Raw genomic sequence first — 27,945 nt, forward strand, 5'->3', positions numbered from 1 at the left:
CTGTGAAACGGAGAAGTGTTACGTCACTTCACCCCGGGGAGTGGTCTATCTTACAGCTGGAAGGGGCGGTGGCAATCACGTGACTACTTGAACTTCCTGTTTACTATTTGTCCCGAAGAGCTTCTCTGCGTGCAGTGGAGGTGTATACATGCTCCCTATTACATAAAACTTCTTTCTACTTCCTGTAACTGGGTTCAATATTCCGAGCCCACAGCCACCTGGATTTCGCGGAGAAAAGTTAGGAGAAACATCGGCATGGCTTTTACAAACCTAACCGGCCGGCAATCCTCGGATTTTCCTGCTTCACTCTCCCGGCGACCTCATCCCCTGTGATTTATCTCTGGCACCGTTTAAAGATGGAGTTGGAGTTTTCATCAGCATAGAATCCGGATTTAAACTTAAGGAGTTTCTCGGTTTTGTTATTGTTTCCGATTTTGAGATGGCTGAAGTGTTGTGACATTCTGAGCAGCCTGCTGTGTTTTGACTTTGGTTTCCGATGACTTCGTATTCCTTCTCCGAGAGGTATTTTGACTTCAGACCCCAGTTTAAATCAAGGTATGATTGGCTGAAGCTGTTGTTTTGGGGACATATCATCTGAGACGTGGCTCGGTTTCTCCCTCGACACCCTGACCTCTCAAAACAGGTTTAAAGAAATTGCCCCGTTTTTTTTTTGTTTTTTTTAGAGGGATACATTTTTTTCGGGGCCCTGAATTCAAACAGGTTACCCGGGTCTGGACCCTTGAAGCGGGCGGTGAGGAAGAAATTGGCAGGGAAACGATGGCCTGATGGGTCGACCCGAGCCCAGGGTGCTGCGGTATTTAAGGGTGGCGAGGTCCAGATAGAGCCGACCCGGCGTGGCGCACGGACAGCTATGGCAGCGGCCGCACTGGTCTCATCGGACTGCTCACCTGCCTCGGGAAACTCAGTCCGGAGGAGTGAGGAGATCCTAGATTTGATCGATTACTTTTCGAAATGTCATTACAAAGCGAAGGAGTTCAACCCTAAGGTAGGTTCCGTATTCAACCTTCTTAAATGGGCCGCGCACAAATATTCTTAAGAACGGAGCACGAATGTCCCGGTAGTTTCGCGATTTGGAATGGGAAGTGGTTTGGAAAGTGTGCGGTTTTTAGTCTGTAGCTGACTGTTGATCGGTGGGCAACTTGAGACTGGACGCTGTTGTCGCGCTCCTGCGCTTGGGTAAAACAAATGGGCACCCTTCTCATTAAACTGACGTTTAACAAAGAATGATTTGCTTGATACATTTGTGCGGATTCGTAATTCCCGCTTCGTCACCCAGTAGTCCTATCCCAAAGCGTTTCGTCAGCTATATAGATTTGGTAGGTGCGTAATGTGATTGTTCTGGCTTTGGTAAGCAGGGTTTGGCAGTTTGCATCTTGCCCAGACCCTTTATTTTATACAGCGTGTTGTAAATAAGAGTAAAAAATGAAAGCGCCGGTCGTGTGTTGCACATATACCCTACTACAGGGAAGAAACGCGGAGGATGTCAGCGTGTTTAATCAACACCCCGTGCACCTTGCTCGTTAATTTTAGACCATAAATCCTACACAGCCTAGAAGATGGCTGTAGATTTTTAAATTGCACTAACTATTCTCAAACACTTTCAGGTAGCACATTATGGTAGAGAACAGAAATAACAGCTTTTTAGCCGCCATAGTACACTTGTTTAATGGAGTGCACATTTGTGAACAGTGTGAAGGAGAAGCTGTAGTTCTTGTTTCCATTCCTCTTCACACCTTTTCAATTAGCACTGTGCAGGATGAGAATTATAATATGAACTCGCACAAATGTATAGACGGTGTTTGAATTTTTAACCAAATGCAGTGAAGAATGTGAATGGCTGCAATTAACTTTTTACATTCTGACAACTTAAATTATGTGTCCTATTCATGGTGGAAATGAAGATCCTCAATAGCTGTTTGTATCTGAAAGAATTTTGGAACAAGACAGTCTTTGTGCATTGAAAGGTTGACAAGTTTAAAGTAAGCGATAATGGAGAACGTGCTTTCAGACGTTAATTCAAACCGGAACGAAAGACATGTATTAATGTGTGTGATCTTTCCAGAATTGAATAAGAATATTTTTTGAGTCGTTTGAGACTGATTTGAGTATTTCAAGATGCCATGCCTATAAAATGTGGTTTATTGATTTGCTTACAAGTAATGCTGATGACATTGTTCTATTATGCACTAGATATTCTCTTTTTATAACTTTTCTAGGTGGAGCAGATTGAGAGAAGGTGTCTGGAGTTGTTTGGCAGGGATTACAAATACAGTTTAATTCAAAATCCCAATGGGGAGATTTGTGGCCACTACCCCCGGCAGATCGTCTTCCTGGAGTATGAGAGCTCAGAACACGACAAAGAGAGGTATTCCTTTGCTTCTTCCTGCTGACTTTTCCCCCAGCATTTCTTCATTGAAAATGTACTTTTTCTATCCTCTGATGCATTTCTGAATGATCAAAGTTCATGAAAACAGAATCAGTAGAGCACTTTGCCCATTGGTGCAATCATCACCTGTCTATGGAAAATAGTTACTTCGTAGTTTGAGACATGGAAAGGGTCTATTGCTGCACAAGTAGAAGTTTAAGGGTATAGATCAGATTTAAAAAGTAGCATTTCATCACTTTGTAGTAAAAGTATGCGTGTGTGTACGTTATGTTTAAATTATGGAAATATATTGCATTTATACTTGCATGTAACAGGTCTGTTAAAAGCCCTGCCTCTTATGTAGATAATATATGAGAGTTTCTGGGAAGAACCACTTCTGTTGTAAACTAATTCACTTTGCATTATAGATGCAAAGCTTGAAGGATGATTCCTGTCACTAGTTATTTTGCTTGCCTTGAAGGAAGCCACTGGAGTTCGCATTGTAATATTTATCACCATGCTCCCTCTTTGTACAATTACTGATGGTTTCAGCATTAAAAAAATCAGGCTCTGAATTTAAAATGCTTTTAAAGGGGATACTTAATGGCAGTGGCACCCAAACCTGGTTCCCATGACCCACACACTTGCTGAATTATTTCACCTGAGCACTTGGTTAAATTACTTAACCCTTCACAGGCCTAATAATGATAATTTGAACTCTTAATTGTTCCATTCTGAAAGCTGTTGTAGGTTACCCTTCAACAATTGTTTTAGAAGTAACTTAAGATTTCCAACCTCTAAAACACACGTGTTGTTGGTTGGAGCCTTTACATGTTGGCTCAATTAAGGATTAATTTCACTTAAGAGTATAGCTGCAATGAAAAAGCAGGTGAGTTGACCCAATTAAACCAGGACTGTGAACCACTGTGATGTTACTTACAAGCTTTGATTCACTTGCCAGTCAGAAGGGCCACAGTTTATATAGTAACATGCTTGGTCAGGTTTGGGGTGTACATAAGTGACTTCCAAGCTTATAGATAATGAAAGGTTCCGCTTGCTTTAAAGCTTGTATTTGTAAATTACTCTTTGCTACTTAAAATTTGAGGAAATGTGTACTATTAACCAAAAAATGTTTAGCCATCAGCATTTACATGTTCAGAATCTTACCTGCCACAAGTTGTTACTGCTATCCAACCAGGGAACAGTACAACTTTAAAACTAAAACTGCATCAATTGGAATTTGCATGCTGTCAGGTGCACATCCTCATACCAGGAACATTTAAAGCACTTGAGATGTATATATTATTTCTTCCGCCTGCCTTAAAGAGTCTGCCTTTTGGAGGTTTTTTAAAGACTTTTTTAATGAGAAATCAGTGCTGGACTGATAAACGGAAACTGAAGATACTGTTACAAGCGCTTGAGTTTCCTTGTAGAAAGCAGTATTTGCTTTTTGTGTTTAAAGTGAGGGGTTTCTTTGTACATGAAAGACTCTGCCTCCAACCGTTAAGGTGTCTTCAGGGAAAATTTCAGAGATATTTATAATGTGTGGTCGTTTTCTATCATGTGTCACGCCTAAGTTTGCTCGTCTTTCTGAAGAGCTTCTTAAGAAAAATGGGGGTTCCAGTCATTTGATGAGTATACAATTGTCCCTACTGGCCCAAATATTAAGAACCCCACAAGCAAATAGGTCATGGTGGCAAGGAATGTGTGGTTTGGATTGAGGCACTTAAGACAGTCTTCTGTCGCCATCCCTGGCCAGAACAATCCCCATACCTCAATCCTGTTGAAATGTAGTTGAAGCAGTGAAACATGCAGTTCAATCCCACACACTATTAACCTTGTCACAACCTCTGCTGAAGGCGATCGTGCCAGAAGAAACGGATTGGGATGCAAATGCTTCTAAATCTTGCTGCTTGAGGAGGTCCAACATGTTACTGGGTGTGATATGTGAGAATCTAATAGTTTCACAGGCAAAACCCATTATCCTTTTAGGTTAGAATGCAGTGGGTGAAAACAGAAGAGACTTGGGTATAGGTGAGAAGCATATCTTTCTGCTAGTAATATGACCCAGGCTTTAACCCTCAGAGTAATTCAGATTAACCTGCAGTGTCCTGTTTCCTTGAAGATATTCTGCATGTGTACAGTTGGCAGAGAGAAATGTGAGCAAGCATCATGGAAACCAGATGGTGTAAAGAACTGGCAAATGTATTTGAAAGATTCTTAATCTGTGCTGTCCAGAGAAGAATACGCATCTTTGTTTTCCCCCCTCAGGTATGAGAGTACAGTACAGATTAGTAAACTGCAGGACCTGGTGAACCGCAGCAAGATGGCCCGCTGTCGAGGGAGGTTTGTCTGTCCAGTTATCCTCTTCAATGGCAAGGTGAATGGTCTCGCCAGTCACTCCTCCTTTATAGTAGAGCTGCCTGGGGTGGGGAAGTGATATTTTTTTTCTTCTCTGTTGTGAGTTATTGATGCCCCTGGGGAAAAAAAAACAACTAAACCAGCGTCCGGTTTGCTTCTTCGCTGTGACCTTGGACGGATCAGCTTGGTTGTCACAGCTTCTAGTGCAGCAACATTTCAAAGGCTTCTAAGTCTTGTATGTTATAGATGTATTATTCAGTATTTTCTGCTTTTGTGGCAGTGGTTCTCAACTTATGTGTTGTCTGTTGGTGGGAGGGAGGGGGCTGGAGGTTTAAGGAGCCATAGTTGTTCAAATTTTTCTTGTTAATATCCTGCATTTCAGAAAACATGGAGAGCATCGCCTGCATATGTTGAGCACTTGAAAACCTTTTAAAATCTGGCCAAAGTCTGAACTATAGGGATAATTGTAAAAATGCTCTAACTCTGTTATGTGCATGGTGTGACCAACAGTAACAACTATGCACACAATGAGCTATTTTACTATAGCTATATTTTAAGTATAAACTATTTTTGATTTATGATTTGCTTTCAGAGCAAATTTGGTTTCCAGCTGTAGTGATCATATTCTTGACCTGCTAGTGTTTCCTAAAATGTTATTTGCAATAGGATTTGGAAAAATGGGGAAATTCCTTATGGAAGTCCAAAAGTGACGTTTTCAAGGACTCCGTGAAAAGGAATGGACAAGTGTATCTGGGATTATTTTTTGGCATTGGTAATGGGTTATATTGAAACGTCTTGTACGTCACAGTACTCTTTAGGCTACTCCAGTGCTCGTCTCTTAAAACTGTTCGATTCAAGCAAAAGTCTCAAGGAGCAAGGAGCTTGGTTCATTAAGAGACAATGGCATCGGAGGGAGAAAATAGAGCTCTCTGTACACAGGATATGCTCTCTTCTAACGAGAACTAATGTGCAAATACCTTGTTGACTGATCAGGACACCATTCAGGTTCATGGGAATGGAAGACAGTCATCCTTGACTGCCAATGGATGGATGCATATTTGTCTCCAGTTACCTGGTACACGGGAACAACATTGCTCCGACATTCGATGTGCTGCCAAGATGACATGCTTTGCTGTTTGGGTTAGTGGGGGCTCGATCTAAAAAGCTTGTGAACCACTGCTTTGATTATTGGGTTTTTCCATTTCGATTAAGCCGGTTTGCGTATAGAGAATTGTGGAAGTGTCCCAGAACTCTTTAAACTCCAAATATTTTTCCCCATTGTAGCATCATGATTATAGGCCTTAAAGTACTTTAAATAAAAACAGTTTTCCATGTCTTCTACTCTTAAATGAACTTTTTTCCTGATGTTGAAAACTTGGTTCATATTCCTATTTTTTCCCCTAAAAACACAGTTCCGTATGGACTAAAAGAAAATGTCCGTAAAAGTCTTTAAATAGCTATTGGGAAGCAGAGACTGTTAAAGCTAATATGGTGTTAATGACACATTTGCTCTGTTTCAGCATATCTGCAGATCATCAACGCTAGCTGGGTGGGGAGAGCTGTATGGGCGCACTAGCTACAATTATATCTTTTCAGGTAAGTGAAGACTATTGCACAGTGTGCTTAAGTAAGCGATTTTATAGTGTATTCCTTCACTGGGTGTTTGTGGTTATATGATGTTTGTGTAGTTGTTTACTGCATAACTGAGTATAAAGGGTCATGGAGTCATTTAGGAAGTTTCAGTTTGTAGAAAGTCACCTCCAGTAAGCAAAGCTCCGGTTAAATGAGTTACGAAGACTTACATCTTCAAACTTGAAATCAAATCAAAGTTTATTTATCAAATGCACAACAATACAGCATACCATGGTGTATGCAATATATACAAGTAGTGCAGCGTCCATGTAGCCATTACAGGTGATTTGCTAAAGGAGCTGCAGGTTGGCTATTGAGCAGAGGTGATTCGAATTCAATCTATTTCTGTATCTGTTTAACTATGGATTAATTGACAATGACAGTGCCACAGCCATGAGCACCGTATTCCCTGTAACTGAAGTTAGTAGATGAGAATATAAAGCAAATGGGGTCAAAGTAGGCTTGTTCATGCCTTCCTTGAATTTTTAAGTTCCACATTAAACATCTGTGGTGAAGAATGAATAGATTTTTTTTTTGTCAAAAATCCTTCTGATTAGCGGGAGAGGTTTAAAGCAGTTGTTTTGGGTTTCTTTTTAAGCAGAAGTGTATATTTTTGTAACGGAAAAATACCATTATAAATGCCAGCAGGATGAACCTTAAGACCTTAAGGTCTGAGGTGAAAATTTTAGGTTTAAAAATATTCTACAAAGGAGGTATCTGAAAAATCTCCTGGTATGAAGCATTTAGAAACAATTTTTTCAAATTTGTTGCTTATTTGAGGACTTTTTTTCCAGCTGTCAATAGGAGGGGGAGCCATGTTGTGGTGATTGAGTGTTGTAGCTCCGGTTCAGTGAGGAGAGTACTACAGCACTGCGAGAGCCTCGAATTTCAGTCTGGCTTTTAAAGACCGCGGCAAATATATCTGCTCTGTATTAAGGTTCTTGCTTATTTTACCATGCTGTCCATTCTTTGTAAAATGGCTTTGGCCATTTTGACCCATGAAGAAGGCTCCACAGCTAAAAAAAAATAACATGAACATTGAGAAGGAAAGAAACACCTTTACTTGTTTCTTCTTTGTAAAATGCCCTAAATCCTTTCAAATGCTGAAGTACCCACTGAAATCTCTAACTGAGTGCTACAAATTCATGGTTGGCTAATCATGTCCACATGGTTTAACAAACAAACATGCGGAGGTTATGCAGGGGCTCTCAACAGCTCCTTTGGCTGTGCTCCACTGACCAAGCATATAAGTCTCTGCTGCTTAATTTGATTTGGGTCCAAAAGTACAGTTGAGTTAGTTTCACCCACATGCACAAATTTACAGCAATGCCTTATGTGGGAGTGAAAAGCTCAGATCTTGAGAATTGGACCATGCGAAAGTTCTAGCCATTTAAATTTACAAGTCTGAATTATTTAAGAGGAGGACAAAATTTGTTTTACGTGTGTGTTACTAAAAATAGTGGCTTGTTACCTGGTTCTTAGGCACCCTTTGTTTTTAGGCAGTCTTCTTATTTGTTTTTGTGGTGCAGCTTTTATGGCAAGGTTTTTCCAAAAGCAACTATACTTTTGAAACTGAATCTATACTACTGCCTCAGTTAAAAGATTTATAGAATAAGAGACACTAGCTTAAAACTCTTGGAGTATGCTGGGCAATATTTTTTTTTCCAGTTTTTGTCCCTATAAAATGAAATCCACATGGCTTCCCCAATCCTGTGTAAAAGAATCGCCTTGCATTAATTTTCTTTAATATATTAAAAAATGTATATTGCTGCAATATAAAAATACATCCTTGCATTGCACGGTTTCAGGTAGCATTTTATAATACATTTTCTGTTAAGCGTTTCAGAATTGTGGGTCATAACATTGCCGTGATAAAAACTGCTACAATTTTTTTCCTATAAATGCTAAAGCATGCTGTGCAGTAATCAAAGATCGTTTAGTTGAAAACTGCATCTTTTGAATATTCTAAAGCCATTTTTTAATGACAATCAGTGCAAAGAAGGACAGGCATTTCTTCTGAAATTCTGTTTCTGCCTTTCTTTAGGGGGTTCTGATGATGCATGGGCAGATTCAGAGGAGGCTCCTGATGAAGACGGTGCAGTGCGGTAAATGTGTTTAACTTATCTGTGAACTTATTCCAGTTTTGAGAAAAGTAAAGACTCAAGTGTTGGAAGCATAGCTTTCAGTATTGAGTACTAAAAAATATTTATATCCATTGCAATGGATTTTTTAAAATGAAAGATTACAAATCTATATTGAGCATTTCAAGCCAACGCTCAGTTGTCAGGAAAATGCTGATCTTTTTGTTGCAACTGCACTGCCTTTTTTTTTTAGCAGCCTTGACAAATTCATTAAGCCAGCTGGTCAACAGGGGGTGAAAGTCATAGACTAGTAGCATATGGCTGCTGTTGGAAGCAGTACAAGTTGTACATCTGTGACGTATGCTTTACACCAGGTTGTTCTGTAGATATACTGTAGATGTCTTGTAGGGTTCTTTCCCATCTTTCTTTAAAGAGCTTGGGCAAGTCTCTTTGCTGGTCTCTGAGCCCTATGTGCCAAACGCCATCCACCTAAAACCTGGATTCTCATTTTAAGATCTAGTTCTTATGTAAGCAGCAAAAGATGTACTCTGGGCTGCTGAAAAACCAGCAAGTGAGGTTCCAGGACTTGATCAATATAACGCTGTTGTCAATGAGCCTCCACTTTGATTGTGCTCTGCTCCATTTCAAGATGTGGGTTAGCCTTAGGTAGGAGCAGAAAGTAATCTTTATCATGGAATATCTTGCTGTATTTTAAGTTTGTTTGTAACAACCGCATTAAAGGAAAAACCCATTGTTGATGTTCTTCAAAGTTCAGGTAAATATAAGTCCATTCTCAAGACTGAAGAATTTTGCTTTATTTGTAGGAATGGAGACTCCCAGCTGTTTGACAAAGTCAGAGGTCATGATATCAAGCTCCTCCGGTACCTGTCTGTCCGCTATATCTGTGACCTGATGGTGGAGAACAAGAAAGTGAAGTTTGGACTAAAGTAAGCAGTTTTCCTAAATTGAAACTTGGCGCACAATATCCTGGTCTCTCAGTGCAGTTTCTGTGTACTAGAACTGTGAAACATTATTAAAATAATGGGAACCCTCATTAGATGTGGAAGTAAAACAAAATGTTTTTATTAAGCATTAAAGTTTTAAACATGAAAGCAAGCACTGTGACGGCTCACTTTCTACCCCTTTTTTATCCTTAGTGTCACTTCGTCTGAGAAGGTGGACAAGGCTCAGCGCTATGCAGACTTCACTCTCTTGTCTGTGCCTTACCCAGGTAATAGCATATCCTTCTTGACTGGTCACAGCTCTTGCGTTCGCTCAGGCAATTAGAATCTTTCTCTACTTCCAAATTGGCAGCTCTGCTGTGTGCCTGCTCCAGCGACATGACATTGGCGCAGGCTTGTACTGTAATTGGGAATGAGTATTTCTGAGCCAGACTGAAGTGCCCAGTGGCACAGCATGTCCGTAAGTTCCTGAGTGTGGCGCGAAATGTCTGACTGCAGCCACAATGGCTTTTGCGCTGCTGTAGTCTATCCCCAATTTCTGAAAGAAGTTGTTGCCTACGTGGATCTGGTGTTAATTAAACTTTGTTTAGTTCCTTTAAAATCAACCTTAAGGTACTTTTTTAGCTTTCGTCCAGCTCCGGTCTTTTTTTTTTACCATTTCTCAAAATGATTAGTGTGGCCGTTAAAGTCTATAAGTTAATTATCTTTACAAAAGCCTGAATTTTGGTTTATGTGATTAGTTTGTTCATGGTTTCCAATGTATTGCTGGCCAATCCTTTATGAAGGGTTTTTTTTTTTTTACAATTTAGGGTCCATCTTTGAAGGAGCATGGTATTTTTTTTTGGTCCTTCTATTAGTCCCTTGATTGCTTGAACTAATTTTCCATTCTGTTTTCACAGGCTGTGAATTTTTTAAAGATTACAAAGATCGAGATTACACAGCAGAGGGATTGGTCTTCAACTGGAACCAGGTACGATGTTAATGAATATGAACAGTTAAAAAAAAAAAATCAGCTATGCCAGTTTAAGTGTAGTTGTAGAGTGCTCTTAATGATGCCTGCTTTTTAAACTGCAGGACTTTGTGGATGCTCCCTTAACTATTCCAGCATTCCTTGCCAGCAACTTGAACATTGACTGGAGAGAATATCAGGTACTACATTTTTTGCTTGTACTTCAGTTGGAACATTTTGTAATCATTAGCTTACAGTGACACCTGCTGTTTAGAAATGGTACTGTAGTATTTGTCGGTAATCCTGTATTTTGACTACAAACATATGGGAAATAAAATTATATCTCAGTCTGGTAAGGTAACTTTTTTCCTTTTTTTTTTTAGCAGGCGCTAATTATCCAAAGTTGTTTCTACCCATTTATGCAATTGTGATCCATAAATGTAATTTTAGGTATGCAATCCAAGTACCTTGACAAAGAGTACAATAGCAGTGCCCCATTTGGGATTTCAATTCATTCAATTCCTTAACCATTACCCACTTTGCTGCTCTCTTTAACAGTAGGAAGTATGTGGTTACTGTAGTTTTTTTACATTTTTTTTCCAATTCCTCTTTTAGTCATGGGACCTGGTTCAACAGACCCAAAATTATCTTAAGCTGCTTATACACATCATCAACAGTGGTGGTAGGTACTTTTTGAAGAGCTAAGTATAGCTTGACATTTCACACATTTGCAAAGGTCTTTTATGGAAGGTAACATTAAATAAATGTACACTTCTAACACTTATTTACTTTGGTTATCTTAGACTTTGGCCTTGCATTAGTGTTGCAAAACAGTTGGAGGGGAAAACTTTAAGAGGTTGCAAGCTGAATGCTGGGGTAATTCCAACAATATTTGTTGTTGGTCATTCTACCCTCCTAAGAGGGTGTGTGTGTATATATATATGCCCTTTTTTGTGGTTTGGGAGAAATGCAAATATAGGTTTATTTTGAGCTTTTTAAATGTAAAGATCTTTCATAAATTCCAAATGTGTGTGTGTGTGTATATATATATATGTAGACAATTTACTCTATATCCTAAAAATATACCTGAACACCCCACTCCTGGTCTTAAATATATAAATATGAAATGGTGTAGAAATCTAATTCTGAAGATGGATTGAGTTGAAGGTTTTGGTCATGTACTATGTTTTCACAATGCAATGTAGTGGTGATGTGAATCTGCATCTTGTAATTTTTGAGAGTAGGCTTTGACACTGACTGTGTCCCTGTGGGGATACTTCTACTCTGATTAGTCTGCAGGGCTTCCAATTAATCTTTGAACAATCACGGGTAGAAGATTCAACATTTTTCCTTGTGGGCATAGTACATATTTTAGGGCTTTTTGGGTACACCTTATTAATTAATAGCCTTATTAGTTAATTCAGATAAATAGTCAAAGACTTCACTGTTTCATCTACATGATAAGGTTTTCTCGTTTGCTCTGTGCAGGTGACAGTGGATTGTTAGTGCACTGTATATCCGGCTGGGATCGGACACCTCTTTTTATCTCTCTTCTCAGACTCTCACTTTGGGCAGTAAGTAGCCATTTCGGTCTCCTTCTTTTCTGGTAATAGACTAGCCGTTGCATTTATAACAGCAGAAGTTTTAAAACTAATTTTGACTTGCTTTTTCTCCTATCCCAATAATGTTAATTGTAGACTCTTTTCTGAATAAGTAAGGAAAATTGTGAATCCTTATAAGTTTGTTCCATAATGTATGTATAGTTTAAGTTGCAATCTAATACTTTCACATGGTGAATGTTATTATGCATCTGCTGACGTTTCAGTATTAAGGCTTTTTTGCTGACCTTTCAGTTCATAATGAAGTATGTAATCATCTTTGTTTTAATCCTTTGCTTTCTGGATATCATATTGGATAACAAAGACATACTGTTAATTTTGACTTTAGAATTTTAAATAGTATTTTTCTTCTTGTTTTTGAAAATGTGAATGCAAGGAAGAGTAGCTAGCACAGTTTTAGGTTAGTTGGGAGCTTCGTTGGAATGATGTGTGAAAGGTTTTTTGTACTTGGGTGAAAGTACATAAGCAAGAATCTAAGATTATAAGTTATACTCAGCCCTTTTTCCCCAATTTGAGTTCTTATATCTTCCTAGAAGTGCATTAAGTCCATCTGTAACATTTTAAGTTTTAAGCAAATGTATTTTGTTTCACTTTGTAAGCAAAAACACTTCTTGTTCCTCTTTAAGGATGGTGTGACTCATGCTAACCTAGAACCAGCCGAAATTCTTTATCTAACCATAGCCTATGACTGGTTCCTCTTCGGGTAAGAATGATAATTTTGTTTGTATTTAATTGGTCTCTTTGGTATTGCACTGAAAACATTGAAAGTAGGAAATAAAGCACCTACGTGTACTGCAACCTTCATGCAAACATTAAATTTGTGAAATGCTGCTTTTCACCAGTGTTGGTATTGTCCTGTAGTAATACGAAGCATATAAGTCGAAACCTGTGCTGTAACTTAACATCCCCACATTTGTCCTGTGTGGGTAGAAACGGAAAGCTGAGCAGTTAATTTCATTTTTACGTCTTGTTTTGACAAAGCTGCAACGGAAGAGCTTTTTTTACCGCAGTTAAACCTTCACATCAACATCAAACTTAGTTCATAACCTCTGCAAGATTCTTTTAAGGCAGACGTTTTTATGTTGCAACTAAACAAAATAAAATAGTTGCATACTAACTGCATCCAAAAATCCTGTCAGCCCTGCTCAACAGAAATGATATGATTTTCGGTAGGTTTTACTTTTGGTTTGATAGATTTAACTACAGATGGCTCCATCCAGCGGGTAAATCTAGTAACTTTCTAGTACCCCAGCCGACTATTGGAACTGGTACCAGGGAAAAGGGGTTTTGTCTGAATTGTACTTATGATTGTGCATTGTACACCTGTGCGAAATTACATCTGTCACTGATTGAGGAGAATTGTGGGAAAGTGGCGACCGTTTTCTGTTTGGCTTAGAGTTCTGAAAAAGACCTGCTCTATTTTGAAGTTGAAAAGGATATGTGTGAAGAACATTTAGATGCTGAGCAAATGAGGATTAGGGGGGGAATGAAATCCAGAGGCACATGGGGGCTGGAGAGCTTCGTCACGGGAGCCCCTTGCTGGTTTCATGTTCACTTTTTCATGGTGAAATAGTGACCTCACTGATAGAGGCGGCACCTTAACAGATGAACAATTTGATTTCCCTGCGTAGCCCCTAACACATGACATTTTGCTCCACAAGCCGTTTGTAATTTTTTTTTTAACTATTCTGTGATGGGTGACCTCAACTTGGGTTTCTTAAGCATTACATAGAAATCACATTGTCTGTTTTCAATTCAGCTACTCTGCAGATTTTTACAAAGTCTACAAAAAAACACAGAATGAATGTTTTACTGTTAAGAGGGACTATTGGTTAACTGGAAGTATAAATGATTTACATCTTTTGTGAGAATTCATAGATTCCTGGTAGGACATAGTGTCAGCCATCTCAGAGGTTTTGTAACTCCCTACGACTTTAGTAGGAGCAATGACTCCTTTTGGTCTTGTTAAAATGGTTAGCATTTTTTTAAAGAGAAATTGCTTCTTGAATCTGTAGGAGGTTAGTGATTCCTGAAGTCTTTATCCTTCCAATTGTACACGGACTCACACCTTAGAATACTAGGAGATGTAGGCATTCTGACTAAAACAAAACCACCACATGGATTTTTAATCCCTGGAAACCACCTACTCTAAGATTATTTTTTTACCCTTTGCCTGGAGGGCCATAAACAAATCGGTTTCAAATATTTAAAACCCTTAAACATTATCAAAGTTACCCAGTGGACTTTTTTCCAGAACCGACGGGGGAATAGGACACATGATTGCATGACAGTTTTGTTGAATAGGGTATTGTTTGAAGGGTTTCGATTAGTCTGTATTTGTACATGGTATTTTTTTTTCTTTTTCTTAGGCACATGCTCCCAGATAGACTGTGCAAAGGAGAGGAAGTGAGTGCTGAGAATTTATAATGAAATCTTAAACCTTGTCTTTACCTGTAGCCAGGTTTTATCTGAGACCCATTCATGCTGTATGCGATGTATGATTTTTCATTGGTAGGTGACATTATGGTTTTTGCCACCAGAGGGAGACTTTTTCTAACTTATTTTTTTTCCCTTTTTTGACAGATTTTCTTTTTTTGCTTCAATTTTTTGAAGCACATCACTTCAGAAACGTTCTCCGTAATGAAGAAACAGAGGTAAGCTCTTTAAGCGCCTTGGAATTATTTCTCGGAATTGACCTTGCAGTTATTCTGAATCATGAGAACATACAATTTGTACAGATGTTTGTTTGTTTTTTTTCCAAAAGTAAATTGTGATCTTAACTTGAGGGAAAATCCAGAAACTTTTAGATGGCAAGTACTTCCCAAATGCTGATGATTACCTTCAGAGTTCAAATGATGTATCAACCTGGTCAAGATGACCAAGGGTTGTCTACCTTTTTGCGTACTAAAGGTAATCCATTTAAATGGATCACTAGTCTTTCATATAGTTTATGCTTGGGTTATTTTATCTCCGTTGGGTCTGTTCAGTTGCCTTATACCTTTTTGGCCAATGACTACTGGCTTTCTAAGGCTTTGTGGGGACTAGGTGAATGTCAAGTATGCATATGTAAAACCATAGACACTTAGGTAGGTACTTGACTGTACCTTCTTATTCACGTTACTCTAGTTGTCAGTCACTCTTGATTAATTCTTTGCTTTATGTATTTTATCTTGAAATGCTAGTTTGGGTTAGCATCTCTAGATATCCACACAGCATGCCCATATAAACAAAATTTGTGTTTTAATCCGAGTTTCCAAATTGAGACCTATGGTGTTGATTTCATGCCTGTATTTTCTTAAATCTAGAATTTGTTGAACTTTAAGGTGTTTTTTTTTTTTTGCCTTTCAGAGCGAAACATGCGCAGTGCAGGGAAACCGAATTTACAGTTGAAGATATCTGTCAGTTACGTAAGTTAATTAAGCTGACATCCCTTTCTCTTATTTTGATTTGGTAAGCAAACACTTAGCCAAACATACATTTGAAGCTCAATCGAAATAACATTATGGGTTCGCTGGGACAAAACGAGAATATTATGGAGGGCATCAGGAAGGCTAGAATTGGAATCACTTCGGAAGAAGGCTCTATTAAAATAAGTAACATACTGTAGTAATTGAAGAATAAAATAATGATTTATACAAAGAAGCTCCCAAGATTTCAGAAGAGGTCAAATTTAAAAACTCATTTTCTGGGCACCCATCTTGAACTTTGACTTATTTCACATTGTCCACTTGTGAGGGTTAGCCTTTCACTTTCCATGCTGGTAATCTGCTCAGTTCTGCAAGACTTTTTCAGGAAGTGGTAAAGGGCTTTGTTCCACTTGTAAATCTTGTGTGGGTTTTCTCAATTTTCAGAAGAAAGAAGGTATTCAGAAGAAAGAAGGTATTATACAAACCTGAAAGCCTGTGTCCTGGACAGTGGTCACTCTGACAATGATTATATAAGAGGTTTACCTGTTCCTCAGACTTGCATTTTTCGTGGGTGGTGCCCACCCTTACTTGATTAACAGTTTTTATCGATTTGTAGTTATGAATGCTCACTTGCCCAACTACAAATCAATAATAGCAATACCAGAAGACACCTTCATCATTTCATACATGTATGGACTGTTCATTTAAGAAATGTTCTTATGAGGAATATTTGCTTTATATCTTTGGAGTGTGATGGGTATAATTTTCTCATTTATTAAGAAGTTTACATACAGACATTCCAGGGGTCATAACCTTCACTAGCTCGAATCAAGAATAAATCCTTTGTGCCGCACCAGTTCATTCTTGCATTTGTTAATTTTGTGGCAATCATGTTTGCTTTTTCTATAAAAAAGCATCCAGTTTTCTCTATAATTAAGCACCCTGGTTCACATTGCGTCCTTCTTTCAGTATGTAATTTCGTGATCTTGACAGAACTGGCAGGTTTTGAAGTCTCTGGCTTCTCCAGCTCTCATGCTTCCCTAGAGCCTCTGCTGCCAGGTGTGTGTATAAATTAATGCTTTAGCAGATTACCTTCCTCCATCTCTGTAAGGGACATTTCCCCTGGGAATGTTCTGCTCTTTAATCTTTTACCTCCTTAAATTTCCTCATTGAGGCAGGCTTATTCCAGCACTTAACCATGGACTGAAAAGTTTGTAAAAAAAAAATATAACAATTTAATGTGAAAGATGAGACTTTCACATCAGATGAGCTACTAGAGTGCCAGACTTAATGATCTGGAGCGACAAACTTTTTTGGCTGGGAAGACCTGGGGTATGTGCCTGGTGTGAACATTAATTGTAAACTCGTCATGCTTCACAAACTTACCAAAATAGATCTAATTTAGAAGCTTATCGGGGCCAACTGAAAATCTCCACGAAATGCATTTGCAAAAGGGAACAGGAAGTTCCAAAGGCTGAAAAGATCCACAAATGCAGTAAAGCTGCCTGGAGAAAATGTTTAGTAGTGCAAATGGACAACACTGTGCAGATATCTCGCAACAAAAACTTACAGTACTTAACTCTAACGTTTTAAAGAAGTCAGCACCTGTTCTGAAACTTCTATGAAGGTCACATCACTGGCTATAAACTTGACATGCCCTTTGCTTGCTCCTTCCTGTTGAGTTAATAATCCATTGTGAATCTGCTTCTTGCACGAAAGTTACAAGAAGGCTTTCAGGAACCTCAGTGCAATTAATTGATTTCAGTGAAAAAACACTGGAAATACTGAAGCTCCAAAACTGCCCTTACATCATTCTTCAATTACCATGCTACTCCTGGGCTAGCTACAATCCTGTATCCCAGCAAGCCCAGGGTGCACAACGGGTGATTGGCTGGCACATACCCTCTTTCACTCATACATACATGTGATGGCCGGGGATGTGTGGCTGCGGGTTGTATACGTCGGTTAACCAGGGCAGCAAGACTTTGGACTGTGAAAGGAAAACGGTGTTCTCTGAGAACATGCAAACCCCAGGCAGATGGCAGTGCAGCCATACATCAAAAGCAGGACCCAAGAGCCTTTGGGGTGAGGCAGAGCCAACAGCAGTGCTGCTGTGCTTCCCCAACATTGTGTGATCTATGATTGGGGAAACAGTCAGCTTTTTAAGTTGTGAAGTCAACTTTCTTTGTTCTAATCTTACCAAAATATCTGTCACCAAGAATTTCAACTGCAGCAGTACGTTTGAATAGCATAACTAATTGGAATAAACCTCCATATATAGCCTCCATAAGTGACCTAAAGTCCCTTCAGGTTTACCTGTTATTGGTTAGGATTTTTTTTTCCTTGGGTAGATACCAACAGTTATTGGAAATTCTAAGTCCTGGCAGTTGTCTGCCTGATTTCCACTGTTGCATATATATATATATTTTTTGTACAAACTTACACATTTGTGTTTCTGTTTCTTTCACCTCATCTACTGTATACATCTGTGTGGCTTCAGGGTCTGGGTTGTAAGCTACCCTGTGGGTTTCTTTTAAGCACATGACCTTGTGTTCTCAGATAAGAGAGACCGGGGCAGCGTCACCAGCCTCAGCAGTGACTTCTCTCTCATGACTGAAGACAGCCCGGCAGCAGCATCCAGCTTCAACTGTGAAGGAGCAGAGCCAGTCTCTGCAGGGTCTCAAGCGCAGGCAGCCTGGTGAGCAGTGCCAAAGGCCTACTGCTGTGCAACATACAGCAGTATCTTTTCATAACGTGGGGGAACACTTCTGCTAGTGGAACCCAGCTAGTGTTATTACCTTGCAGTGCTGTTTTGCTGCGCTACAATCTACTGTATGGTAGGAGGTCACAGATCTGTCCTGTGCTAAAGTTGTTTCAACCTGCCATGGTTGCTCTCGTTAAACTTTTCAACTTAAAAGGGAACATTTTCATTTTCTTAAGGCTGAATATGTAACTGTAGTGTAAACAAGGATCTTCTCGTACTGTAACGCGCTGCCTAATTTAATTTTGAAGTTTGGAATTATGACCTTTAATATTTATTAAATTGGCAAGTTCGTCTCCAAGGGAAAATGGGAAATTTTATTTTGATTCACTTAATTACTGGTGATGGTAATAATGAATGCTGCATTTATATAATTCACTGATGCCTTTTTCTAGAGCAGCTTAGATTTAGACTATATGTTCATATAGCTGGATATTCTACTGGAACAATTCAAGTAAAGTACCTTGCTCAAGGAGTAACAGCAGTGTATCACCTGCGCTGTGAAGCTACAGTTGTCCAGTTAATGCAGGATTCTAACCACAGCTACCCCAAATAATAGACTGCATCATTTCTCTTTGTTACAGCAGTTCATTGTCCCCAATAGCACACCAGTGGTTGTCTATATCCTCTCTGTGTGATTAATGTGTTTGGACTTTTTGGGAGGATGTGAGTTTTCACCAGACTGAGGAACACGTATAAAGCTAGTCATCAGGTTACTTGAGAATTTGGCTGTATGCATACATGTTTTGTGAAGAGAAGTTAGTTTTCATCCATTATGGATTCTGTACCTTGAAATCTAAAGATAACATAATCAAGACTCATTTTGTAAAAATTCAAGCTTTATTATAGAAGAATTTGAGGAAAGTCTTCAGCCTCTTGACTGAGCTACATGTCTGTCTAGGAGAAAAGGCAGGACATCGTCTCCACAGACTGTTATGTGGAGCAAAGCTCTTCAGCCAGAGGACAGGCTGCTGCATCCAGGGCTGTCTGAGGCCAAATCATCCAGCTCTTCTTCTTCCAACCAATCGGAGCAAGGCTCTGTATGGACTGGGAGCAGTCCGCTAGCTGTACCTGGACGCAGGTGAGACATGAGGAAGCTGCTACTGTGTAGAATGTTTTTTTTACTAAACTGTAGTGAATACGGAATTAGTAATGTGTAAGTCCTTGTCAAGGTTTGAAATTCATTGAAAGGGTGTTGGGGGGGAGGAATTTGACTAGAAATCTTACTGTATTTCAGATGACACTTTGAATTAGTGACAAATATGAAATTACTTTTTCTCACCATACAAAGGCAAAAGATTCAACATCTCTTCCCCTTGTGTGTAGGGTAATATATTGGATATCGGACTACTGAAAGCCCTTGAATGTCAAGATGACATTAAGGATTTGTGTGGCTTGCATGGAATTTCAAATACAAATGAAGCCATAAGTGTTGGATGCATGGGACTGTTTGTCTTGTCTGCTATAATTTGATTAGTTATTTTATCCTGATGCTGGTTGAGGCTTTTGTTGTGATTTCTCCTATGGCCTTCTCCCCCCCTTTTTTGGGATAAGAGGGTTATTCTGGGAAAGCCTTTTAACTATAATCTAAAGCATTTTCACGCCCTGGAGAGCTGCTTGTTTCTGGATTAATTCACACAATGCAGAGTGGAAGAAGGAAGTGTAACAATAATATGTAAAAGCATGATGTCCTCTGGAGCCAGTTGCATGATGCTTTTTAAGCGATATTCTGTTTCTGCTTAACTCTTTATTCTATTTTGCACTGTATCATGAAATACAATAGATAGCAAAAGCTTTAAGGGAATAAAAGGAAAGGTCAACTCAATTTTAATATAGGAGTATTTTGGAATGTTTCATTCTACTGGTTACACCAGTTTCATTCACCTGCTGTTCCTGGAGGGCTAGTGGGGCTGCAGGGTAAATTCCTTATTTTAAATTATAAAAGAATAGTTAAAATAAAACCATGTTCTCCCAGCACTTCAGGTGCTACTACTTTAAATTTAACCTAGAAAATGTGCAAGCACTGGCCCTCCAGGACCTACGTTGGACCAAGCTGCTACACAACAGTACATCAGAATGTGTGTAGATGTGGCTACAGGAGCAAACCAGGACTGGTCAAGACAGAATTGCTGTCAGACAGATAACATTGCATGTAATAGAACACATTTTGATATAAATTGTAAGCTCTGTCTTAAGCCAGTGAATCCCAATAATATCCCTTCTGATTGCTCTGTTGAAATTCTTGGCTTTTGGCATTTTAAAGTGTTAGAGCATCAGCCTAATTGCCATTCCAGTTACCTTTTGCAGTCTATACAGGATGTTGCAGCAAGGGATAAAGCTGCTAGCAGTTTGCCTTTGTTACGGGCCTAAGAGTGAACTGGTTACAGTCAGTGCTGCTGAATGAGCTGCCCATAAAATGCATGAATGTTGTGCATTGCGATATTAAAATGCAGTTACTTGCAGCAATAGTGCCCTCTTTAGTTTATGTTCGTACTGTAGCTATTGCTGTTTCCCCACCAAACAGTTGGCAGGGAGACCTTATGGGGCTGGAGAGGTTGACTCTGGAGCTGAAAGCCCTTATTGTTTTTGGAGAGGAGATGAAGGGAGCCTGGGGTGGAATGTATGTTCACTTAGTAATCTTGGGGCACTACCTCTCCGAATCTTTAACCAAGCACAGCAGCATTTGCGTCATAATTCCTCTCGACTCTAAAATTCACCCTGTACTTCAGTTTGTTTTTGCTGAGCTCACAAATGAAAGTCGTTAAGAGCATTAGCTCTGGTTCTCTACACACTGGTGTATTGGAGTATTTAAAGGAGTCTTGCACTACAATATGAATTTGTGGTTGTTGATCATCTTTTACTGCAAGAATTTAAGAGGAAGTCCTTGCAATAATTGGGTGATATGGCAGCATTTATGAAATGTTGCTGTGTTTTGAACATGTTTTAAAACTGATTAATCATTAGTATGACTATTCCTGCAGTGTATAATCCCAGATGTACAATATCCCACACACGTTTCTGGGGAGATGCTATTGGAACCAAAACTGCCTATGCTAATTCTGTATGCTGAATGCATTTCTGGCAAGGCACGCTGAGCAAAATCATTACCAGGTGCTTGTGTGATCTCCAAACAAAATGTCAATGTAATTTACTAAATACAGTTGAATATTTGCAGTCTCTCAACGATCGCATAAATGAGATTGGCCTAGTAGGATAATAAGTATCCATGTACTTTGTGATTATAGCATGTAAATTTGAATTAAACAGCAACTGAGGAAAATGCACCCCTGGATTGATGGTGTTAAATCAGTATCTAACCAATCAACAAGAAACATGAAAGGGAAATTTTCTTTTGATAGCTTGGAACATCTAGCGTCAGTTCTGTGCCTGTTGCTTACACCCCTTAACTTTAAAACCTTTAACTCCCAAAGTAATGAGGGATGCATCGATGTATTCTGTATGCATAGCCAATGATTCCTTTGACATGTAGTAAATTTAGGAAAGCTGTTTTTTTAAATAGAATACTTAATAAATTCGTAGTAATTAACTATGCCAGTTAATGTAGTCTATCCCTGTATGAGCTCAAGTTCTATCACGTACTGCTGTGCTTCTGTTCGTGACATAGGATCCATCCACAAGACCATAAGGCTGTCCTTTGATATTGTAGGGCTGTCTGCACATACCCTCCAAGGATGTTGAGAATTTTAATCACCTAGTTCGTACTAATTTCAAGCCCAGTAGCTGGGGGATTTATTTTTAATCTTTTAATTGAAATGGAGTGCAGCTAGGATGAGTGCCCCCCACCACAAAGACCCCGTCAGTCATGCCCATGGTGAGCACTTTGCTGGCCCAGCCCCCGCATGCCCTGACGCTCTGCTCTCTCTTTGCACTACAGATCTGCCGGCGAGTACGCACGGTCCGGTTCCTCAGTATCCACCGATTACGGCAGCTGGCAGATTGTGTCGGGCTGTGGCAGCCTTCATGACCAGGGCATCCTCACTGCCGAGTCTCCCCTCCCCTTCAGCTTTCAGGACGATGCAACCAGCGGCAGGATGTGAGTCCTAGTTGTCGCAGTGCGTAGCAAGGGCAGCATGGAGCTCAGGCAGGCTTAGTTTAAAAGCGCAAGAGGTGCAGTGTTTACCAGGCAATTCCCTGATTTCCTGGTAGGATTTTAGTTTTCACATAAGGATTTCTTTCACCTTAGCCCCCTTGATATTTGAACTCGTCCAGAAAAAATTCTGAAAGCTTGATAAATGCTCCTTAGGGTTAGTAGTATCTAGCATTTATCAAGAGTAAAGCTAAGAAATTTGTGCAGTTAAATATAGGTGATCAAAATGCACAGAATAAACTCTCCAGTCCAAATAGATACACTGTGCACTGTGTAGAAATTCTTAATTCTTTATATGACATTACTTCTGTGAATCACAGTTCATTTTTTGACAAGGTCATAATGGCCCATTAGGAGGTAAGTGCCCTGAAAAGGAAGCACTCAAACAGATTTGATTGCAATTGCCGTTTTGATAGTAATTATCGGCATAATTTTCAACAGGTCTTTCGGAGTTCTCGAAGTAATGTCTGGGAATATGGGTGATGGAGAAACCCCTCCTGCAGTCTCACTCCCTGCAAATAAGACTAGCTGAATGTCTATTGCAATTATTCAAAAGTTTGTTTATTCTGAGTGAACGTCACCAGAAGATTATTCCATCGGATGGCACCAGAAGAGCTCAATCGGAAATCAGAATCTGTTAGAAGTAGCTTCCCCGACAGACTCTTTAATATTGTTGACATTGACCACATCTTAACAAAGCTGTGCACTGAGATGTTCTTCAGCTTCTTCAGTTTCCTGAGATAGTTGAGTACTGAAGGTTTGCGTTGAGATTTAGTACTGAGCTACAAATAGCATAGAATTCTCTGGTTTGCGTATCTTGTTTTTTAAAATCACTTTGGCTCCCACAGTAATGCCAGTTTTAAACTTTGATTTTAGTCCGTTCTTCTCCAAGCAGTGCCTGTAATTTTATTACAATTATTTTGAGATCGGTTCTTGTGCAAGCATTAATTTAAATGTCATGAACTGTCCCTAAAAAATTTTCCCTTAAAACACTTCCTAGTGGAAGATAACAGTATAATCTTTTTTTGGAATGGCTTTTGAAAGTTGACATTGAAAAGCTGTTTTTCAAAATTTCTTGTTAATAAGTGTTCTGTAACCAGAGTGCTAGTTTCAGTTTACTTCTCCATGTTTGTAAAGAAGCGTTTTATTTTTGATTAATCTAGTGGTTTAAGAATCTTTTATTTTTAAGATTGATCTGATGAGTGGGATTCTGCATCCTAACGTATTTTTGCACAGAGCTAGAGATTTTAATACCGAGATCTGAAAGGACTTTGCCTGTTAACTCCTCCCATCTATTACTGTATATGAAATTCAGCTTCTGCTTGATCAAGATGCCAGATTGAGTGCTAACAGAACAGTGCATTAAATTGAATAAACATTATCAATACATTAACAATACATGCTATTGTTTTATAGAAGCTGGAGAGAGATGCAGCAGGTCATCAATTACAGCTCACATGAATATGGTGGAGCTTGTAGCAAACCTTTACTTTAACCACTTCTTCATCTTTTCTATTGTACCATTCGTGTGTCCCCAAGAGAGATGTATTGCTTTTGTAGTTCTTGCTAATTGCAGGTTTCCCAGACATTTTGACTTCAATGCTTTCCTGTATTGTTCTGTTACAAGTCAAGTAAACGTATTTACTAGAATTTTATCTGTTTTAAACATCCCTATGATGATGCCCATTGATCTTCCAGTGGATTAAACACAAATGAACTGTCTGAAACAAATTAGTCTGAATATGTAGGTTTGTACAAGGAATCAGTTACTAATAGCATTAAACTCTCAATGTTTCAGCAGCAAAGCATTTGTCACACAAGATACCTATTATCAAACTGTCAGAAATAACTTATAAAAGGTAACTGGTAATATTTAATTAGAAATACATCTTTTAGCAGTGCAGGATGGGTTTCTTAACACTGCACAGGCTGGATTTGGAAGCTGGGTAAGGTTGGAGCCTGTTAGCATCTCTTGGAGATCAACTAAAAATCAGTACTCTCAAACAACTAGCTGAGTCTAATTATTGAACAAGATTCAGTTGGAACAAAGGGTTTAAGTGGATAAATTATTTCACTCCTTGAAGTAGTGAATCTGTACACCAGATCCAGTTTTTTCATTTTATAAGACATCTTTAGGTTGAGTTATAGATACAAAATCATGTGTATATCCAAGTACCTTTTGTACTTTTTTTTGTCCAAGTTATCTGGATGAAATGGCACAATTTGAACACCTAGATCAGTCCTATAGATTGTCTATGTTGCTGTTAAATCTCAAATATTGTGTTAATAGCTTAGTCTGCTTTTTCTGCTTTGTAGGATCTTCAATGCATTTTTAATTTGCAAAGTTTTTGTGAAGTCGAGTTGTAGTCTGAATCTACTTTAGATTTGGCATGCAAATGTAATTCAGTACTAGTATACCCTCTGGGTTTACAAAGAAATCTTAACATTGCTCTCTTTACCTAGTTGGTTGAGGTGTGAAGAGATGGCATTTTTGTCTTGGAACATTTTGTAGATTTCTTTTGGAATTATGCCGAATACCTGCATCTCTACTATCTAATTAAGTGTTCCCACCTTCTGTGTGTAGAGCTCTAATCCTTTGTAGTGAACTCTTCACTTGCTTCTGACAAGGGTATTGTGCGCCTGGTGGGAAAAACTTGTACAGTAGAACTTGGCCCTGTCTTGTGTAATGTTCCAATTAGAATAGGCTCGGAGTGTGCATGGATGTATTTAAATTGGAGCTGAAACTGTTCTGTAAATGTTGAGCTTTCAGTGCAGTTGCTGATTGTGATTTCATTAATCAACATGTATGTGATGTTTGGGGAATCTGTTTTGTATTTTATATATATATAATTTTAAGTTGCGAGAATGTAGAACAAGCCACCCAACCAAAGCCCTGAATTCGTTCAAGAAACAGACAAGATCCTCAGAGCAAGTAGTTATCAAACTGTACCAATGGGCTGAATGGTTACAGATTAGAGGGAGCCCATTTTTTTTGTCTTTACATGATTTTTGTAGCTTCTTTCCTCTAATGCAAAACTTTTCTAGAAGCCAAACGAAATTCCAAGCACAACTCAAATCTACTTGATATTTTTTTTTGGCTATTCCAGTCCTTCGAATTCTTAATCAAGAGCGGAAAGCTTTGAAACTCAGCCCATGCATTTTAAATTGTACTTTATTTTAAATTAATCGACTAGTTCTACTGTGTTCCCAAGTGGCGTAATTGCTACAGGACTCCACTGGAATGGCAGGCACAGTCAAATGGATCTAGGGATCTCTTGTGGAGTTCTGAACTATGCCGCGGTCCATTTTGTCCCGGCTTTCTCATGTAATGTTACACTGACTCAGCACTGTTATACAATAGATGGGCTGATTTGAGAAGGACAAAAATTCTTTGACGTTTCACACGAAAAACAGCTGTCTTGAAAGCTTGTGAGGATCACACTCGACCAGTTTCCCTAGTGGCTGTGCAGTGTGAGAAGAAGTTTTGCCCTGATCACGGCACATTTGCTCGGATGTTCTTGTTCCATTTGTCTGTGGTATATACAGCATTCAGCTTGGAACTGGCAATTAACAAAGCTCAGGGCTCTGAAAAGAAAATACTGAAGGGAGAACTGAACTGATGTTGCCATAATTGTGCAGGTTTGTGTTACCAGCCTTGCCCCATTGTGTTGCAGGTGTCCTCCACCCTCAGAGCGACAGGTTCGACTCGAAGCGGTGAGAGAGGTGTTCCTGGCAGCCTACAGCTCCACGGTTGGCTTGAAATCGACCGCTCCCAGGCCGTCTGGAGCCATCTCCGGCCTCCTGGAGCAGTTTGCACGAGGAGTGGGACTGAGGGGAACGAACGCCATCGTCTGAGACAGTGTCTCGAAATGGATCCAAACGAAGGGCAAGACACACCACAAGCCAGTGCCAAGCTGAGGCTGCATCTTTTTTTTTTGTTTCATTTTACTGAATGTAAAGCAGCCTGATAATTTTAATTTATACGTTACTTCTGTTTGTGTGTGTGTAGGGAGATGAACAGTGTTATTAAAGCAAAAGGGAAGGCTTCATCACCAAGCCAATAAACCTTCAAGAAACTCAACACCCATAAGAACAATGTAATGTTTTTATTTTATTTCTACAAAAGCACAATCTTTAGAGAAAACAAAGTGATAATGGTTTAAAGGTTCTTGGTAAGATTACTTTGAAAGGGTGATTTCTAAGGGACATTCCCCTGGAGTACAGTGAATTTTTTCATGTACCTGTTTCTTAAAACAATTGAAATAAAAAGGAAGAGAACAAGGTTCGCTGACATGTTTAAGTAACTGATGAGCTCTCCCGATGAACAAAGTTATATTAAAAAATTGTTGGTTCGAGATGGCAAATGACTTATTTGTATGAAACTGGAAAACCGTATCAATGGGGAAACTTGAGCAGCTTTTGACTTTTTTTTAATGTACCTCTTATTGTTGCCTTTGGGTTTTAACTTAAGTATATTTCTATACAAAGCCCAGACTAATTTTAATGGGTTTGGCTTTAGGCTGTGATGTATAATGGGAGATATTTGGTTTTGAGCTTGTAAGTTTCACTTCTGTAATGAAAAACCATGGCTGAGTTTTCCAACACTTTACTGTTGAATACTGAGACTAAATTTATTCCATAGCCAGACCTTTTGAAGTAATCAATTATTTTGTGCAGTTTTTTACAAAATAGTGTAACTTACTGTAAAATACTGTTTCTTGAAACATTAGGGTAAAAATATTGGATATTGCACCCATCTACAAGAGTTGTTTTTTTCAGTAAGAAAGCATGGCTTTCATATGGTACATGAGAAGTCTGTTTTTTCTTCTTTAATGTTTTTTTATTAAAAGCCCCTTGTGTGAAAATCAAGTTTTAGACTTGTTGGATTGCTTCTGGATGTGTCCAAGAGATTACACTTAATTCAAGGAGATTTGACAGCCTTCATCTAAGTCAAAGTTCAAAATAGAATTCAAACTCAGAAACAGTCTGGGAAATTGTTTTTAAGAAATCCTTTCCTGTTACTTCTGAAACAAATTGATGCCTTGTGCAAAGTTAAATTCACCTTTTGTTTCTCTTGATTCTTCTGAATGAAAGAACTGGCAATTCTAATTGGTGATTTTTAATTCTGTTTTAGTTAAGGCCTTTTCGGTCTCTAGAAACTCAAATCCTAGGGGGTTTTCAAATTAATGCTTTTCAGAAATTTGTGGAGAGAAAGTGCATACATGTCTAAACTTTATATGCATGAGGAATTGCAAAATGAGAAAGTTTCCTTTACAAACCCAATGTTTTTGCATTGTCTGGATTTGGCATTACAGTTTAGAACCCACTTATTGTAGGTTCTTCGGTCTAGTTAATGGTTATATGTAAAAAAAAAAATTAACAATGAATACAATGGCACAGAGTGTAAGGTGGTTGTGGAAAAATCATTTTGTGACTTGTTTTTCTCTTCAATTCATTTGTGAAATAAAAACGTCAATATTTTAATGACCCATTTCAGTGTTGGCTTTAATACATATCCTTGCCATCCATCTATGGAACTTTTTTTTTTCTAAGATGAATTGAGGTTACCAGTGTTTAAATTCAATTCTACTTTTTGCTTTTTTTTTAAAGCCTTCTGAAATAGCTCTATCAGGCAATAGTTTTTTTTTTTAGTTTAATGGTGACAGACCTATTTATCAG

The 27,945-nt window shown here is 38.8% G+C and overlaps 1 protein-coding gene across 2 annotated transcripts; it reads left to right on the forward strand.

Annotated features, from left to right (window-relative positions):
• Positions 1 to 89: 89 nt before the first annotated feature.
• On the forward strand, positions 90 to 27,757 carry mtmr14 (myotubularin related protein 14). Of its 2 annotated transcripts, XM_088917305.1 has the most exons (19): positions 90 to 1,006; positions 2,238 to 2,386; positions 4,658 to 4,766; positions 6,268 to 6,343; positions 8,424 to 8,484; positions 9,285 to 9,407; positions 9,618 to 9,691; positions 10,322 to 10,392; positions 10,497 to 10,571; positions 10,987 to 11,053; positions 11,860 to 11,945; positions 12,617 to 12,693; positions 14,360 to 14,396; positions 14,574 to 14,644; positions 15,339 to 15,397; positions 17,957 to 18,095; positions 19,060 to 19,239; positions 22,054 to 22,212; positions 25,941 to 27,757. In XM_088917305.1, the coding sequence occupies exons 1-19, from the start codon at positions 872 to 874 to the stop codon at positions 26,119 to 26,121; spliced, it is 1,929 nt and encodes a 642-aa protein (XP_088773431.1). In that variant the 5' UTR covers positions 90 to 871; the 3' UTR covers positions 26,122 to 27,757. The 2 variants fall into 2 exon arrangements, with proteins under 2 accessions (XP_088773431.1, XP_088773433.1); XM_088917307.1 differs by lacking the exon at positions 22,054 to 22,212.
• The last annotated feature ends 188 nt before the right edge of the window (positions 27,758 to 27,945 follow it).

The sequence above is a fragment of the Atractosteus spatula genome, chromosome 5 (genome assembly GCF_055471065.1).
Source record: "Atractosteus spatula isolate fAtrSpa1 chromosome 5, fAtrSpa1.hap1, whole genome shotgun sequence".
Classification (NCBI taxonomy): Eukaryota; Metazoa; Chordata; class Actinopteri; order Semionotiformes; family Lepisosteidae; genus Atractosteus; species Atractosteus spatula.